This window comes from Dendropsophus ebraccatus, chromosome 2, assembly GCF_027789765.1.
Source record: "Dendropsophus ebraccatus isolate aDenEbr1 chromosome 2, aDenEbr1.pat, whole genome shotgun sequence".
NCBI lineage: Eukaryota > Metazoa > Chordata > Amphibia > Anura > Hylidae > Dendropsophus > Dendropsophus ebraccatus.
The window spans coordinates 151,085,850-151,103,349 of NC_091455.1; the positions used below are offsets into that span (position 1 = coordinate 151,085,850).

General features: G+C 39.3%; 1 protein-coding gene across 6 annotated transcripts in view; it reads right to left on the bottom strand.

Annotated features, from left to right (window-relative positions):
• Window positions 1–9,986, bottom strand: part of IKZF1 (IKAROS family zinc finger 1) — a 116,315-nt gene extending 106,329 nt beyond the window's left edge. For 4 of the 6 annotated variants that reach the window (XM_069958532.1, XM_069958531.1, XM_069958529.1 and 1 more), the window contains exon 1: window positions 9,510–9,573. Coding sequence is in view for 1 of the 6 variants with exons in the window: in XM_069958527.1 (XP_069814628.1) it covers window positions 9,510–9,651 (142 nt within the window). In the remaining 5 variants the exon portion in view is untranslated. Of the gene's footprint in view, window positions 1–9,509; window positions 9,652–9,847 lie in introns of those variants that run through there. The other 2 variants (XM_069958528.1, XM_069958527.1) reach the window with 2 other exon arrangements.
• Window positions 9,987–17,500: the final 7,514 nt, after the last annotated feature.

Genomic DNA, 17,500 nt, shown 5'->3' on the forward strand with positions numbered 1-17,500 from the left:
TGTAAGGCTGAAAAAAAAAACTAAGTTCATACAGTTTTGCCTATTACCTTGCAGTGCTGATCCAGAGGTAGGCAATAAACACCTCTATGAAAGAGAAGCCAATTTTACTTTTTAAGGGAAAAGAAATCTGAAACCAAATCAGAATAAATTTCTAGATCAACGACCCATCACCAGAAAATGTGTATTTTTATAACACGCCCGTTCTGAACTATGTTAGAGAGTTCCATACTCTTACTGCTCTTACAGAAAAAAATGTTCATGTAGACACCTTCATTTTAATAGACAATTCCCCTGTGTTACAGATAAAGTACTGGAAGAGCTCTCTATATTGACCTTTGATATATAATTTATGCATAGTTACTAGATCATCCCTCAGACATCTTTTTTTAAACTAAACCTATTTCTGACAATCTTTCTGGGTACTGTAGTCTACAAATTCCATTTATTACTTGCCCAGTTAAACCTGCTCGGGCTATACCATGTCTTTCTTGTACAATTGAGCCCAAATATTCCATATGTACTTCATGTTTTTCCAAACTTCATCACGCCTGAGACCCTACCCCCTAAAAATAAATAAATACATGAATAAAATGGTATGCCTTTTGCTTTCAGCTTGGAAAGGGTGCCTCCATGTTTGAATGTTTCCAAAAATTCACTTGGCCAATGACAACAAAGCTATACAACTATACACAATATTCCTGAGAGGGCAAAATAATGAAGATAATTTTTTCTCACAATTAGGTAGATTTACCAGGGGGGCTGAGAAATTCCTGGCTTTGCCCCCTTCCAGTTTCAATTAAAAAATTAATTTGCTACCATCATATGAATGCATTATCTTGTTATATAGCTATGCAAACATCAGATGTTTACAATTCTATTAAATATTTTTTAATTTTGGGTAGAACTAGAGATGGCAGAGGTACAAGCTTCACATCTATGGAGGTAGGGGGCCTTCATGAAGTTTTTTTTCACCAAGGAAAGTCTGCAAAGAACATTTACAGTGAGATGTCACAAACACAAGGGGAGAAGTGTCCTTCCTACAAAACTGTAAAAACCTGTGTTTCTCATTTCAAGACTTAGAAGATGAACAACCTCAACAGACCTGACAACAACCAATACTATCCATAAACTGATTCTTGAGAACCGGACCTGGGAGAGCATTAGTTTCGTTATTACCAATATCCTAAACATGCGCAAGCTTTCTGCGAAGAAGGTGCTGACAATTTTAAACAGTGAATAGATGAAGACATCTAGAGTTCAGGCCTCCAGAGGTTCATTTTTATGCTTTAAATGACGTGAAGTTCTGCATCCAGAAAGGTGCCAAAAAAGTAATGGCGTCTGTTTTCTGGGACAAAGATGGTATTCTCTTGGTGGATTACATACCTTAGGGCTGTAGTATAACTGAAGAGTATTATGTGAAGAGTATTCTTGAACAGCTGAAGGAGGCAATAAAGAGGAAACACCCGGGAAAAAGGACAAAAGGGATCCTTTTGTTGCAGGACAATGCACCTTCGCACACCTCCGAAATTGTGGCTGCCAAATTGAATACCCTGAGTTTCCGATTAGTCCATCATCCCCCCTATTCATCTCACCTGGCCCCTTCTGACTACTATCCGTTTCCTAAGTTGAAGAAGCACTTCAAAAGTCGTAATTTTAATGATATTGCTAATGTCAAACATGCTACTTAAAACTAGTTTGACCACCAATTACAAGATTTATTTTTGAATGGACTAGAAAAGCTTCGACAACAATGTAGCAAGTGCATCAACCTGAGAGGAGAGTATGTTGAATAAATGTGTACTTTCAAAACCCTGACTCGATTCGTTCTGTGCAAAGCCAAGAAATTCTTAGCACTACTGTTCAAGCATACAGTGCCTTTGCAAAAATAACTCCTTGGTGCTTTTCTTGTTTGGTTGCACTTGAACTATAATTTATATTAGTACAGATTTATCAACCCCTTCCCGCACGAGGGCGTAACTGCGGTCCCGGGAGCGGCATGTAGCCCGGGACCGCGGCTATTAGGCCATGGTCCGATCGCCATGCCCGCTAAATAAGTCTTCCGATGCAGCTGTCACCTGGTGGTTTAGTAGGGAGATGCCCCCCCCCCCCCGTGGTGATCCCAGCTTCTGGTGCCGGCCGGGGTCTGCGTCGTAATGGCACTGATCCCGGCTCTGCATTCTATTGCTTTTGGCTGAAAAAGCAATAGAACCAAAAGCAATAGAGCACTGATCTCATCGATCTATGCTGTAGAGATCTCAATGAGAGATCAGTGTGCATATACTAGAAGTCCCGCCGCGTGCGTAATCCCACAAAATATTAATTAATCACATTCCTGATTTCGCACGGTAAATGGTGTAAGCGCAAAAAAATCCCAAGGTGCAAAATTTCGCATTTTTGGTCGCATCAAATCCAGAAAAATTGTAATAAAAAGCGATCAAAAAGTCGCATATGTGCAATCAAGATATCGATAGGAAGAACACATCATGGCGCAAAAAATGACTCCTCACACAGCCCCATACACCAAAGGATAACAGCGCTATAAGCTTGGGAAAAGGGCGATTTTAAGGAACATATATTTGTTAACAATGGTTTGAATTTTTTACAAGCCATCAAATAAAATAAAAGTTATACATATTACATATCGTTTTAATCATTACAAATTGAGGAACATACATAACATTTCAGTTTTTCCATAGGACACACAGCGTAAAAACGAAGCCCCCTCAAAGAAAAAGAATTGCGGGGTTTTTTTTCAATTTCACCGCGCATATAATTTTTTTGGGGGTTTTGCAGCATATTTTATGCAAAAACTCTGCCTGTCATTGCAAAGTACAATTAGTGACACAAAAAATAAAAACAAAAATGCAAAAATGAAAATTAGAAGAGGTTAGTAATGGACCTGACAAAAACTTGCCAAATGTTTGGATTCTGACACACCCAAATGCTCAGCATTTGATTCCCAGTGGCTGGATAAGTTGGATGCTGCCCTTGGGAGTCCTAGAAAACATGGAAACAGCCCCTTAACAATGCAAAAAAGGAACAAAAATCAGGAGCACTTCTCATTGAAATAAATGTACAGGTCCCAAGGCACACCACAAGACTTAAAGAGTTCCACTATAGAAATACAGCTGCCACTCTATTTTCCATTTGCTACAATCCTTTCCCAGTCTTTATTCACACCATTATTGTTATTTGATATTATGGATGTTTTAAACACATTTTTTTTAGTTGTAACTTATGTTATAGTAATAAGATTTTAAACAGAGTATAGTGGCTTGTGATCCCCTGCTCCTTCAGCTATATCAAAGAGAATACAACTGGACTGGAACATCTGAATATATGAAAGTGGTGTTGAATGTGAGACTAGATGTCCACCTACGCAAGTGGAATTGAATGAGTGAATCTCTTTTCTTGCTACTGCCCAGAGTTCTCTCTCCAAAAATTTTTTAAAATTCTATAGCAGAGATGCATGACTGGGAAGGAGGTTTCATTTCCAGCAGGACAATGACCTTACACTAAAGCTAAACTAAATCACTGGAGTAGTTTAGGGGTAAATGGGGAAATGTCTTGGAATGGCTTAAAGCTCAGACCTTAAGGGTAGCTTCACACAGGAAAGATCGCCGTGGAAGTTACCTAAATTATAATTTAGTGATAACAGTTTTTTTTATACACATTTTGAACATAGCCTAATACTGTTTTTTAAAAAAAATATTAACTCTTTAGAATACAAACAAATGAGAAATACATGTTTTTAGGGCTAGGTGCATTTTGTTTAATATATGTTTTATGCATTGAAAATTTAAAAAATATATATAAATGTTAACAGATAATAAAAACATATCAATTTCCCACTGACTTACTTTATAAGATAAAAGATTGTAATGTATTTTTTTACATACACAAAAAGCGGTGATTTCCTATGTAATTGTATCTGTCGATATTAAAAGTGCTACAACAAAACCAGTGAAATGGAGCCAAACACAGTGTGAACCCAGCCTCACAATGTTAGCTGTAATGTTTCATATAATGTCAAGTTCAATAGAGCTTTGGGACATGTTCCCATCTAAATGGAGTTGTTTCTGCAACTAGTACACTGATATTCACAAACCCCATTCAAAATGCAGAGATTTGTGCAACACATCTATGTTAAACCAAATTCAACGCGGTCATTGTACACCATGGGGCCGTATTAAGCATGTAAGATATTAGTAATAAGGAAGTAAGTGGAGTAAATCTACTGAGAAAGAAGCAGCCAATGTCTTCTCTTTCAGAGAATTACATCACTTTGTTCTCCCTTGCCTGTGATATTATGTAACTGAATGCTCAACAACAGGGTCATATCAACACTGATAAAGCATGCACAAAGTATAACTCATTCTAGCTGTTCCATCTATATAGCTCTATTATATACAAGGGATTTTAAGAGCCTGAAGTTAATAAGACAGTATGAAATGGCACTTGACTGTGTCTGCACAAATCCTGACAGATATCCTGCTTGATTTCATCATGTTTACATGTTGCTTTATTAAACTTATCACAATGTTATTCCATGTATGGTCTACAGAAGTTATATTAGGACTATGATCACACAAATACAGAGAGCTCATTGGCAGTTTTAGCAGATTTAGCAGGATGACTGGTGCTGCAGAACCTAAAGTTTTAAATTTAAAAAGAAGCCACAGCTCAAGTGTGGATAGGGTCTGAAAGCTTAACTATTATTTCGCTTGTGTGGCGGGATACTCTTTCCAAACTCCAGCAGGTACATAGTCTGCATCTAAGGCAAGCAGTCTACAGAACTACAGAAAGTGCTATAGCCTTGCACTATAAAGGGGCATTCACACGTTCTATGCACTGTCTATGTATACGGATAATACGATCTAGACCAAACTTTGGAAATCTTTGCAATCACTATGATGATGTGAGCTCCAAAACTGTGAAGATTTATTGTCCGTGCATGGACCGTAATTACAGAATATATAAACGCCTCTTAAGTGTATTGCAAAGAAAGTCTATGTCGCTTTTGGCAATTCTGAAGACCACTTGGTTTAGAAGTGGACTATGCACCTGCTGGAGTAATTTAAAAGTTATCCTGCTGTACAAGCAGAATAATAGTTACCATGTAAGTGTTGAAAAATTGTGATTGTGAGTGTTCATCTAATTGAAAGGATACCTTTAGTTTGATATATTGACATTTTGACATATTACAGAGATGTCATAAGTTTTAATAGGGCCGGAAATGCTGTACACTTTCATTTCATATTGGCTCCATTTGGCTGTCCTCAGAGATCTGAGTGTGCACTGTGCAGATTCACAGATGTCGACGTCACTTTTATACATACACCACATACCACTTAAGTGTAGCTATTTGGGTGATGTTGTGTTAAAGAAAAGTCATGTCCTGGCTATTAGCATGCTTATTCTGCTGGTCATATGACGTCTGCACTAGCTCTGCCGAAATCAAGGCAGAAAGGGTGTGCTAAAAGCTTCGGCACTGTGACTAGTCCCCACTGCACATCACCCCATGGCACACACTGTTCTGTGACTTCTTTTTCTCCCTCGTAGTAAGACTTATACAGGGGTCACATTTAGAAGGGTAGTAACAGGCACTATAGCATAATGACGGTGGTGACAGGCTAGTCTCTTTCGTACGTAGTCTATTTACTACTAGTAGCATGAATCAAAGGACACTACTACTTATTCGGCTCTAGACTTTTTTTTTTTTTTATAATTGAACATGTTGTTACAGAGCTACCTTGCATCTCTCTGGGAAAGATTCATTATTAGTATTCTAGAATGTCTAGATTTTCAGTTCAGTGAAAAACACATTAAATGCACCAAATTTACTGCATTCGTTTAATGCATGTGGCATTATATAGATTTAGCATCATTTCACTAAGCTATTTAGACACTTGGGCCCAGATCTTTCAATCTGTCTGACACCAAAATGTGCCTGATATCTGTCTCAGACAGATAGCAACCAATCACGGCTCATTGAGAGAAACAAAAGCTGACCTATGATTGGTTCTTATCTCTTTGGGGCAAAAATTAGACACATATTTGCCTTTGGCTATGTTCACACAACGTCAAAACTAATGAAAAAGAGTCTGATTTTCATATTTAAGAAAACATCCGTTTTTGCCGCGATTTAACTGACTGCAATGGCAATGCATTGAAGTCAATAAGAAGACGGACGTCCAATGCACACAGTGTATTGAATAACGGACGTTTTTGCCGCAGACGTCAAAATAATGAACACTATCATTATTTTCGGGCGTCTTTTGCAAACAGCTGACTTTTTTATTAGTTGTTCACACACAGTTTTTCTTTTCTCACCGTTCTTTTTCCGTTTTTACTATTAAATTCAATGGACTTTTCAATTAAGCCGCATCAAAAGGCCAATTAGTAACCCCAAACTAGAATAACGTGCAAACACCAGTCATTGCACTAAGGGGAGGCCAGACTGCTAAATAACGTCCGTTATTATAGACTCAAAATAACGGATGTCATTTTAAACGGAGCTGAAAAAACTTTGTGAGAACATAGCCTTTCTTTCAACTCTTTAAAACTGTTGAGATTGGTATACATAGTTCATTAAAAGTTTTGGCACATTTGCGTTTGAATTACGCCATGTTGTTGCTGACCTTCTCCCCATCCTGAAGAAAGTTCTGATGTCTGATTCCTAGCACAGCCTCATACTACCAAATACCTCACGGTGTAGTCTCTAACCATGAAGCTTAGTATAACCCAATAATATAGAAACATATTCTTATTGTTATGTCACAGATGCCTACATATTTTAAAAACACATAATAAACCCAAGATAATCAATAAGCAATCCCATATTAGGTTAATATTACTATTCATATTAGTATTAGTGCTCCGGCGGTAGATATTGAATTCTGATGTTCTGATGGATACCTCACCCTCTAACATATATTGCTTATGGTCTATGTTTAACATTATATTAGTAAACTGAAATAAACTGTTATAAATATTGTACAAACCTGTAATGATAAGGGGATGAACGCTTACTGTACAATAAGCATACACTTTATTATATAGTTTTCAGATCATAGGGTGTTACACTATCTGGTCAGTCTGACTATATATATGGAAATATAAATGACATGTTTAGCTTTATATGCTGCTCTTACGTGGCTAAAAATAACAAAAAACTTATTGGCTGTAATAATGAGTCTCAAAAGTATGCCACAACTTACATCTACCTTGCAGTGACATACTCCCCTGCTGCCAGCTGAACGCTGAGAACTTTCTTAATAAAATGACCTTATAGTAACACAGTCTCTTTCCAAGCATGTCTCCTCTCCACAGTCATGAAGATGACCACTACCTGCTATTCTTATAAGGACTGATCCAGTATTTACTATTTGTAGGTTTAGCATTAAGGGATGTAATGCTTCTATGTATTACTAATAATGTGTTTTTTTTCTCTGGTTAATTTCATTGCACTTTCTTATTTGCAGAGTTTATTCACAACTTCCTTAAACCACCCTGTGCATTCTGTTTCCCATTTCTACATTTGCAGTGCTATTGTTTTCCTGTGTTTTACACACTTTATACTTCTTTCTTTGATAATATAGATTATATAGTTATTAAATTTTGTTTACATGGTGGATTGTACTGAATGACAGCAATAGGAATTGTGGTAACCTATTCATACACATACAGTGTAAAATATTATCGATAGATAGTATTGCACACATAGGGGAAATTTATCAACGCTTACACCAGAAAACTGGCGTAAAAATTTGCAAACCTTTGCGCAATGCTCTTATTTCTTGCACAAAACATAGGAAAAGTTGCAAATCTTTTCTCAAAAATTGAGACTCAAAAATGTGTCATTTTAACTCTAGAAAACTGTCATAAAAGCTTCCATAAATTATAGTTTAGGTGTTAGCAAGATAGACAGGACTTTTTTTTATTATAGAATATTCATGATAAAGCATGGTAAATTCACAGTAATTGTAATTGGTTTTAAACCTTGGCGTATATGAAAAAAATGCAACCAAGGAAAGATCTTTATTTGGGCAAAAAGTAACTGTTTCTTAAAATCTCCTATTCCTGGAATTATTAGAACTTAAGTATCCCCTAAAAGCAAAACTTTTACTGACATCATGGGCAACATAAGTAAAATTATGAGATCACAGTAATGTTTTACTGAAAAACTAACTTCAAGTACTGTATAATGTAAGATATTTTATAATGGGAACAACAAATAAACACAAAGCTAAATGCAACCTTGGCGCTTATCTAATAATGTGATCTAGTTCTTTTGCATAAACTCTCACTAAATTACATTCCAAATTCTAAATACAAACTTGTAAGGAGTCACAATACCACCCCATCCATCTGTAATGCATCCTTCACACAGAACCTGCTGCTTGTTCTGTTAGCATGTAAACTAACACAAGCTTATAAAATGTATTACATAATTGGTGTAAGATTAATTGACCTAATTATGCGTATAAGCAAATGACAAGCCGATGGCTTTATCTACAGGAGAACACTAGGAAGGACTCACAATGAGTAGTGCTTATGTTGTATTGGTGAAATGTCACTATATGTGTACACAATTCACATTATCTAAACTAAGATGTGAATAAAGATACAAAAAGGAAAAAGAAATGTTAGTAATAACAAATATAAAAACTCTGTATACAGCTTACACACACACACATATATATATATATATATATATATACACACACACATATGTATTCTGTATGTCTGTGGACATTTTCATATTTATTATAATGAAAAAGCATGTTTAGATAAAACACACATATATATATTACATATCTATTTATACTAAACTCAAACTTAACAACAAGTTGAGCTCTGTACTCATGGTGCACATGCTCATCCAACTTGTTCAACTTCTACTTTCTTTTCAACCAGTTAAGATTATTCTTTGCATGTCCCAAACTATGCACCTACTGTATATATTTATTTACACCTGTTTGTCTATATACTGTTAGTATGAAAACTATATAAATACCCTATATAGATAGGTGTATGTGTGCAAATATGGACGGACAGGAATATATACTGTAGATAGATGACCTAGATGCACAGATATGAGATATATACTGTAGATAGATAGATAATAGATAGATATATAGATAGATAGATAGATAGATAGATAGATAGATAATACATAGATAGATAGGAAATAGATAGACAGATAGATAGATAGATAGATAGATAGATAGATAGATAGATAGATAAGAGAGAGATAGGTGTTTCTTATAGCTGTAGCCACTAGACACCATGCGGCCATACAATACAGCAGCAAAGTTATTCTGTATAGAACTTGTAGAAGTCTCACACAAGTTGTCACTACTTCTACATAATAATGCGGGAGGTCTATGGCAGCGCCCCATCCATCCATCCAGCTGCTACAGTACATGGGGGCTATATAGAGTAGGTAGCATGGAGTGAGAGGCACCGGCATCCTGCGGCACATGTCGGCGGTGTCGGCGCGTTACCTGCTCTGCCGTGGGTTGGCTGTAGACAGCTCTCCCAGTCCCCTGCAGCTGCTCCATGTGCTGCTCTCAGAGGCGCCGCAGGATGAAGCTCAGGTCTCAGTCCCACCCCTCTCCATTCCACTTCCTCATTCCAATGCAACATGACAGCCGCCTGGTGTGTACGCTGGCATGTCCTGCACTGAGCTGCCTGTGCCCGCCACTTCCATTTAATAGGCGACCTGCCGGGCTTAGCGGAGACTGATGCTGTACTCGTCAGAGGAGAAGGCGCCTCCCTCCCGCCGGGAGCGCTGGACGGTGCTGCGCTCTCCTCAGCTGTGTGCGGCCAGGTGCCGCCTTACCTGAGATGCTGACACCGCGGCTGCTGATGCTGCTGCTGCCGGCTGCTCTCCTCTAGATACATGGGAGAGAGTTATCATGTACACACTGTAGATACCTGTATGTGTGTGGAGGCAAATTCTGCCACTTTTCTCTGCCACTAAACTGGCATACATATCGTACATGTCTTACTAAATTCCTCCCATATTGCCTCAGGTCTATGAAGGAAACTTGCATCAAGTCACTATAGAGAGAACTTAGTAGATGGGTTGATATGATAAAGCATAGAAATAACTTCCAGAGAGTTCCTGAACTCAGAAATAGAGCGAGACTAACCCACAGTCACATTTCCTGTGGTAGCGCTGCGCTTGTCGCTTGTAAGACCGAGAAAGCTGAGCTACTGGAGGGGGTCGCATTGTGGACACCATTTTTACTAATACAGTATCTAGGTTTATAACCGCCCAGCTCTGCTCATAGGCTTAGCCGCTCTCACACGTAGCATTTTCCATTTTTGTGGCACTTTTAACAGCATTTGATGGCGTAAAAACACCGCAGCCAGATGTTAGCTGGAAGTCAATAGGAAAATACAAAATGCACTACAGACTATGCTTTTTTTGTGGCATTTTTGGGGGTCAGTGGCTTTCTATCCAATACGCAGCCTGCTCTGGGTTAGTGTTTTTTTTTCCGTCAGTGGTGTTTTTCTCCCATAGAAAGAAAAAAAATGCATTTGTAAATGTCTGTTGAGTGTTTTTCGGTGTATTTTTTGAAGAGAAATCCTGGAATCACCTAATTTGAAATGAGAAAAATATGGCATAGCAAAAAGCAACCAGAAATAGCATGTACTGAAGCAAAAAAAAAAACACGAAAAAAACTGAAAAAACAAACGTGAAGCACAAAAGCCACGAGTATCTTTAGAGGTGTTTTTTTTTTAAGACAAAAACTCTTAGGAAATGAATGAAGGAGAAAAATGTTCCCTGACTGTGAGCCATAGTGTAAATAGGCACCAGACAAAGGATAAATGCAGCAAAGTGTGTCACATTTAACACAAGAGTAGGGCAGTACCATCACAGCTTACATCATCACAGCGAGGTTCAAGGTTAGAACCAAATCCACAAATGAATAGAACAGCATATTTCAGCCATTTTGAAAGGTTGAAAAAGGCCCTATAGACTGGTTGACACATTGCCTCTACACCTTGGATTAGCATAAATACAGGAATATTTGTGCTGCTTTCTTTGTATGGGAATTTATCATGGCTGTTGTACACTAGTGCCACTGTTTTCCCACACACCTGCTTACATATAGGTGGATTATACAGTATGTGCTGGTGACTAGCAAAGAGGAGGATTTACTATGCTGCATGCACCGCGTTTCTGACCTCTCACAGACTAAAGTTTGGTGCACAGCAGATACATACCACTTACTATTTTTGCACACTACCTCAGACAACATTTAGACATGTTCATTGTTGGAGCTATTACTTCTTATAAGGGTGAGACTAGGTATATTTTCCCAATATATTTACCAAGGAATAAGGGCCATTTCTGGCACTTTTTGCTGCAAGCTAGTAAATAACATATGACATAAAAATACACCACACACAGTGGAGTCGGCATGTCAGACACTCAGAAAAGATTAGAAAATTCCCTCCACTCTCCGCACTTTTGATGTGTGACCTGTAGCTATTTAGCAACATGTCACCTAGTGAAAAGATTTCCTAAAACAGGACATTCATTGCAACATTTCCCTGAATGCTCTTGTTTCCAAAAGATTTCGCCATTCCTGTTTCACTTTGCTTTCCTAAAAAATTAGAAATTCTGTATTTCACAACTAGAATCATTAGCACCTCAGTCAATTTAGGACGCATGTTTTACAATGAGATGATAAGGCACATCTGTCACTGATAGCTAGGCTCTAAAAACACCACATTTTGACCATACAGTTGCTATATTTTTTTCCCCAGGACTTCAGTGAAGTGATGTAACTATGCAATATAACTTTATTAACCTCTTAAGGACTCATGACGTACCGGTATGTCATGGATCACTGTTACTTAAGGACCCATGACGTACCGGTACGCGTACGCGGGTGCCGGTACGCATGCGATCGGGAGAGATGGCCTGCAGAAATACACTGCAGGCTATAGGGATGTTCAGCATGTATTAAATGTTTTTTTTTTTTTTTTTTTCAAATTTTTTTTTGTATTTTCCACACCCTTACGCCGCTGAGTGTTGATCTGCATCGCACGTAATCATCAACTCCTCCTTTTTGGCGTAGGGTGTTTTTTTCTATATCCTACTGCCACAGTCTGCTGATAAGTGCAGCATTTATCAGCAACAGCATTTTTGGCGTAGGTTTTTTTTTTTATACTGAATGTTAAAAAAAAACGTCAAAAACACTACATTACACTACACTACTTTGAATAAAGTTTTACTCTACACCACTACATTCCCCATATACCAATCCCTATATAAAAATGGCCCCCAGGGCGTTTTCGGTGTCGGACGCATACGCTATTATTGCCTCCGACACCGAAACAGGCAGTGAGGATGAATGGGGGGATCCTTTTTTCCTCCATTCATCCTCATCCTCATCATCCAGTGACGTGTCTGGGGGTAGCGTAGCGTATGCTGCCCCCCAGACACGTCTTTTCCGCCAGTACCGTCCCAATAAGAGATGACGGTATGGCGTGAAATTCTACAAACTCTGTGAGAGTACCTCAGGGTACACTTACAGATTTAGGGTACATGCACACTGCGGAATGGCGAAGGATAACCCTTTGTGCATTCCGCAGCAGGCACCCGCCGGCGGACTGATGCAGGCGTGCGTCTCCACCCATGTCATAGACTCCATCCTATGCATGGGCGGATTCCATCGTCCGTCCAAAGAATGAACACATTGGACGGAGAGCGGAATCCACCCGTGCATAGAATGGAGTCTATGACACGGACGGAGACGTGCGCCCGCATCAGTCTGCCGGTGGGTGCCAGCTGCGGAATGCACAAAGGGTTATCCTTTGCCATTCCGCAGTGTGCACGTACCCTTAGAGTGTATGACGATTGGCTGAGCACAGTTATGCTCAGCCAATCGCGGCTGATGGCGATGACGCTGAAGAGGGCGGCCGGCACTCAGGATGCTCAGAGGGATTCGGCCCGGCCGCCCGAAGACGACATCGCAGACTGAAGATCGGAGACGAGTCGGCACGTGACAGGTATGTATAGCGCACCACACTTCCGGGTACACGGGTGGGGGTGGTGGGACACGGGGAAGGGGGCCATTCACAGACATAACATACATTACAAAGTTGTATAACTTTGTAATGTGTGTTATTCTGTCACTAATTCTTTACCGCCGCACTACCCCTTTAAGAGGGGTTGTTTCCAGAATGGGGTCACTTGTTGGGGGGGTTTCCAGTGTTTTGGCAGCACGAGGGCTCTGTAAATGCGACATGACCCTTGAAATCCATTCCAGTGAAATCCAGCTTCCAAAAGCCAATTGGCGCTCCTTCCCTTTGGACGCTCGTGCTGCACCCGCTTGGCACTTTATGTCCACATGTGGGGTATTTCTGTACTCGGGAGAAACTGCGCTACATGTTTTGTGTTTTTTTTTTCTTTTATCCCTTTGTGAAAATGAAAAATTGAAGACTAGAACAACGTTTTAGTGTAAAAAATACTTTTGTCTTTTTTCACGCCATATTGTTCGAAAAATCTGTGAAGCACCTATGGGGTCCAGATGCTCACCGCACCCCTTGTTACATTCCTTGAGGGGTGTAGGTTTCTAAATGGTGTCCCTTTAGGGGTGTTTTTTAGGTTTTGCACCCCAGAGCCTCTGCCAACCTGAAGTGATACTGTCAGAAATGACCGAATAAAACGGAGCCATTGAAATTCACTAGGCGCTCCTTTATATCTGAGGCTTGTGGTTGCGTCAAATAAATATTGGGGTGCATTTCTCTGGTAATAGGTTTATAATTATGAAAAATATTGGATTACAATAAAATCTCTGCACAGAAAATTAAAATTTTCAAATTACTTACACACTTAGCTTTTATTTCTGTGAGGGTTAAAAAACTTTCTGGATGGGCTTTTGCAGAGTATTGGGGGTGCAGTTTCTGAAATGGGGTGCTTTGTGGGGCTTTCTAACATACAGTCCCCTCAAATACACTTTCAGGCTAGGTTCACACTAACTGTGCGGCTGTATTTTTATGCGGCTGTAAATGTGCGGATGAAACTACGGCCGTGGGAAAAAATAGACATGCGGCTCAAAACATACGGTCATTTACTTTGAAATCTGGTTCAACTAAAAATAACAAATAAAATCTTAAGAAAGTGATGCAAATACCTCTGGATGCATCTGGGAAAGCAGGGAACACAGTTTACATGAATTGCTATTACCGGGGTTTGCGATCCTCTGCACTAATGCCGATGTCTCTCATGGTTATTTATCTATTATCTATTAAAATAATAAAACACATTTTCGTTGTAATAAAGTGCCTTTCGTTGTTCAATAATTAAATTTAAACTAATCCATCATTTTGCAATTAAATATATTGTTAAAATAAATATATATATAAATAAATGTATATTTATATATATATTTATTTTTTGACAGTATATTTAATTGCACAATGATGGATTCGTTAGAATTAAATTATTGAACAACGAAACTGAATTTATTTAATCGAAAATGTGTTTTATTAATTAAATATTAATTAGTACAGGAAGCTCCATAAGCCGTTAATTCATATTGCCGGCAATAGAGCTTTCTGTACTAATCATCACTTTACTTTAATGAAAACATCAAATGTTTCTTCTAATTATGTTATCACAATAGCATTATTAGAAGAAACATTTAGAATTATATGTGCGCTCAGCTGATTGGCTGATCGGCTGAGCGCACATATAATGAGCCGGTCCGCAGTACAGTGACTTCATTGTGCTGCGGACCAGCGAAGAGGACACATCGGGGTGAGAATACAGCTCTCCCCACCCCCTCCCCAGCACTGCACCCCTCCCAGCAAGGAAGGGGGGGGGGGGGTCAATTAACCCCTTCCTTGCTGGGATGGGTGCAGTCTGACATCAGTCTGGCCCCCAAGGGGTTAAGGGGGATGCAATACATCCTCCCTTAACCCCTTGGGGGCCAGACTGTAAGCAGCGATCTGTAAAGATGCTGCATACTGTAAGGAGCACAACACCGCTCACAATGATGGGTGTTGTGCTCCTGTTTGTGTGTTTTTTGTGTGTTTCTCCCTTTTTGTTTTTCAGATATCGGTATCCTGTGGATTACGTCGGATTACGTGGACTACGTCGATGACCAGCGTTTTTTTAATGTTTTTTTTTAATAAAATGGTCAATGAGGGGTGTGGGGGTGTTTTTATTTGAATAAAAAATTTTTTAACTTGTGTCTTGTCTTTATTTCTTTACTTTATAGACTTAGTAGTGGAAGCCGTCTAATAGACGGAATCCATTACTAAGTTGGGGCCTAGTGTTAGCCGGTATAAAATGGCTAACACTAACCCCTATTATTACCCCAGTACCCAATGCCACCAGGGGTACTGGGAAGAGCCGGGTGCCAGTGGTCCCGGAGCGTCAAAATTGGCGCTCCTGGACCGGGCGGCAGCAGGCTGGTAAGATTTAGGCTGGGGAGGGCCTAAACCAATGGCTCTTCCCACCCTATGCGTTTTTTTTTATTTTAAATAAATAAATAATAAAAAAAAAATGCATAGGGTCCCCCCTATTTTTATAACCAGCCGGGTTAAAAACCAAACGAACGCAGCCTGGTAACACCAGGGTGGGAAGAGCCATTGGTTTAGGCCCTCCCCAGCCTAAATCTTACCAGCCTGCTGCCGCCCGGTCCAGGAGCGCCAATTTTGACGCTCCGGGACCACTGGCACCCGGCTCTTCCCAGTACCCCTGGTGGCATTGGGTACTGGGGTAATAATAGGGGGTTAGTGTTAGCCATTTTATACCGGCTAACACTAGGCCCCAACTTAGTAATGGATTCCGTCTATTAGACGGCTTCCACTACTAAGTCTATAAAGTAAAGAAATAAAGACAAGACACAAGTTAAAAAAATTTTTTATTCAAATAAAAACACCCCCACACCCCTCATTGACCATTTTATTAAAAAAAAACATTACAAAAACGCTGGTCATCGACGTAGTCCACGGAATCCGAAGTAATCCCCAGGATACCGATATCTGAAAAACAAAAAGGGAGAAACACACAAAAAACAAACAAACAGGAGCACAACACCCATCATTGTGAGCGGTGTTGTGCTCCTTACAGTATGCAGCATCTTTACAGATCGCTGCTTACAGTCTGGCCCCCAAGTGGTTAAGGGAGGATGTATTGCATCCCCCTTAACCCCTTGGGGGCCAGACTGATGTCAGACTGCACCCATCCCAGCAAGGAAGGGGTTTACTGACCCCCCCTTCCTTGCTGGGAGGGGTGCAGTGCTGGGGAGGGGGTGGGGAGAGCTCTATACTCACCCCGATGTGTCCTCTTCGCTGGTCCGCAGCACAATGAAGTGACTGTACTGCGGACCGGCTCATTATATGTGCGCTCAGCCGATCAGCCAATCAGCTGAGCGCACATATAATTCTAAATGTTTCTTCTAATAATGCTATTGTGATAACATAATTACAAGAAACATTTGATGTTTTCATTAAAGTAAAGTGATGATTAGTACAGAAAGCTCTATTGCCGGCAATATGAATTAACGGCTTATGGAGCTTCCTGTACTAATTAATATTTAATTAATAAAACACATTTTCGATGAAATAAATTCAGTTTCGTTGTTCAATAATTTAATTCTAACGAATCCATCATTGTGCAATTAAATATACTGTCAAAAACTAAATATATATATAAATATACATTTATTTATATATCTATTTATTTTAACAGTATATTTAATTGCAAAATGATGGATTCGTTAGAATTAAATTATTGACCAATGAAAGGGACTTTATTACAAAGAAAATGTGTTTTATTAATTTAATATATTAACTATTAGAGGCATCGGCATTCGGCATCATTGCCGGCTATTTTTGAAGTACTCCGTACGGACCGCCTGTCAATCCTCGGCCGCATGTCCAGCCGCAAACAATGGTCTTGTTCATTTTTTACGGGTCCGTTTACGATCGGGCCGTAGATTCATACATAGTGTGCACTGTGCAGCCGTATATCCTATACTTTCCAGCGTAGGCATGAACCACCAAAAATACCGCCGCACAATTACAGCCGCAAATACAGCCGCACAGTTACATAGTCTGAACCTGGCCTAAGGCTGATATTTGCTGTTATTTTAAAACAATGGCTGTTATATTGAAATAATGGCAGTTATTTACTGTTATATGGCGGCCATCCACTCAATTTCAACATTGGGTGGACAGAGCCTTTCTGTGTTTTTAATACACTCCTGGTTTTGGTTGCAATATGAGGACCACAATACTGACTGATATATACGTAGTGTGAACCCAGCCATAGTATACCTGAACAGGTCCCTAAAAATATCTGATTTTGAAATTTTACTAATAATTTGAAAATTTGCTGCTAATCTTTTACGCTTTCTATTGTCTAAAAAAATTAAATATAGTTTAATAAATGCCGCCAACATAAAGTAGACATGTTGCTAATGCTATTTAATATATAATTTATGTTGTATAACCATTTTCT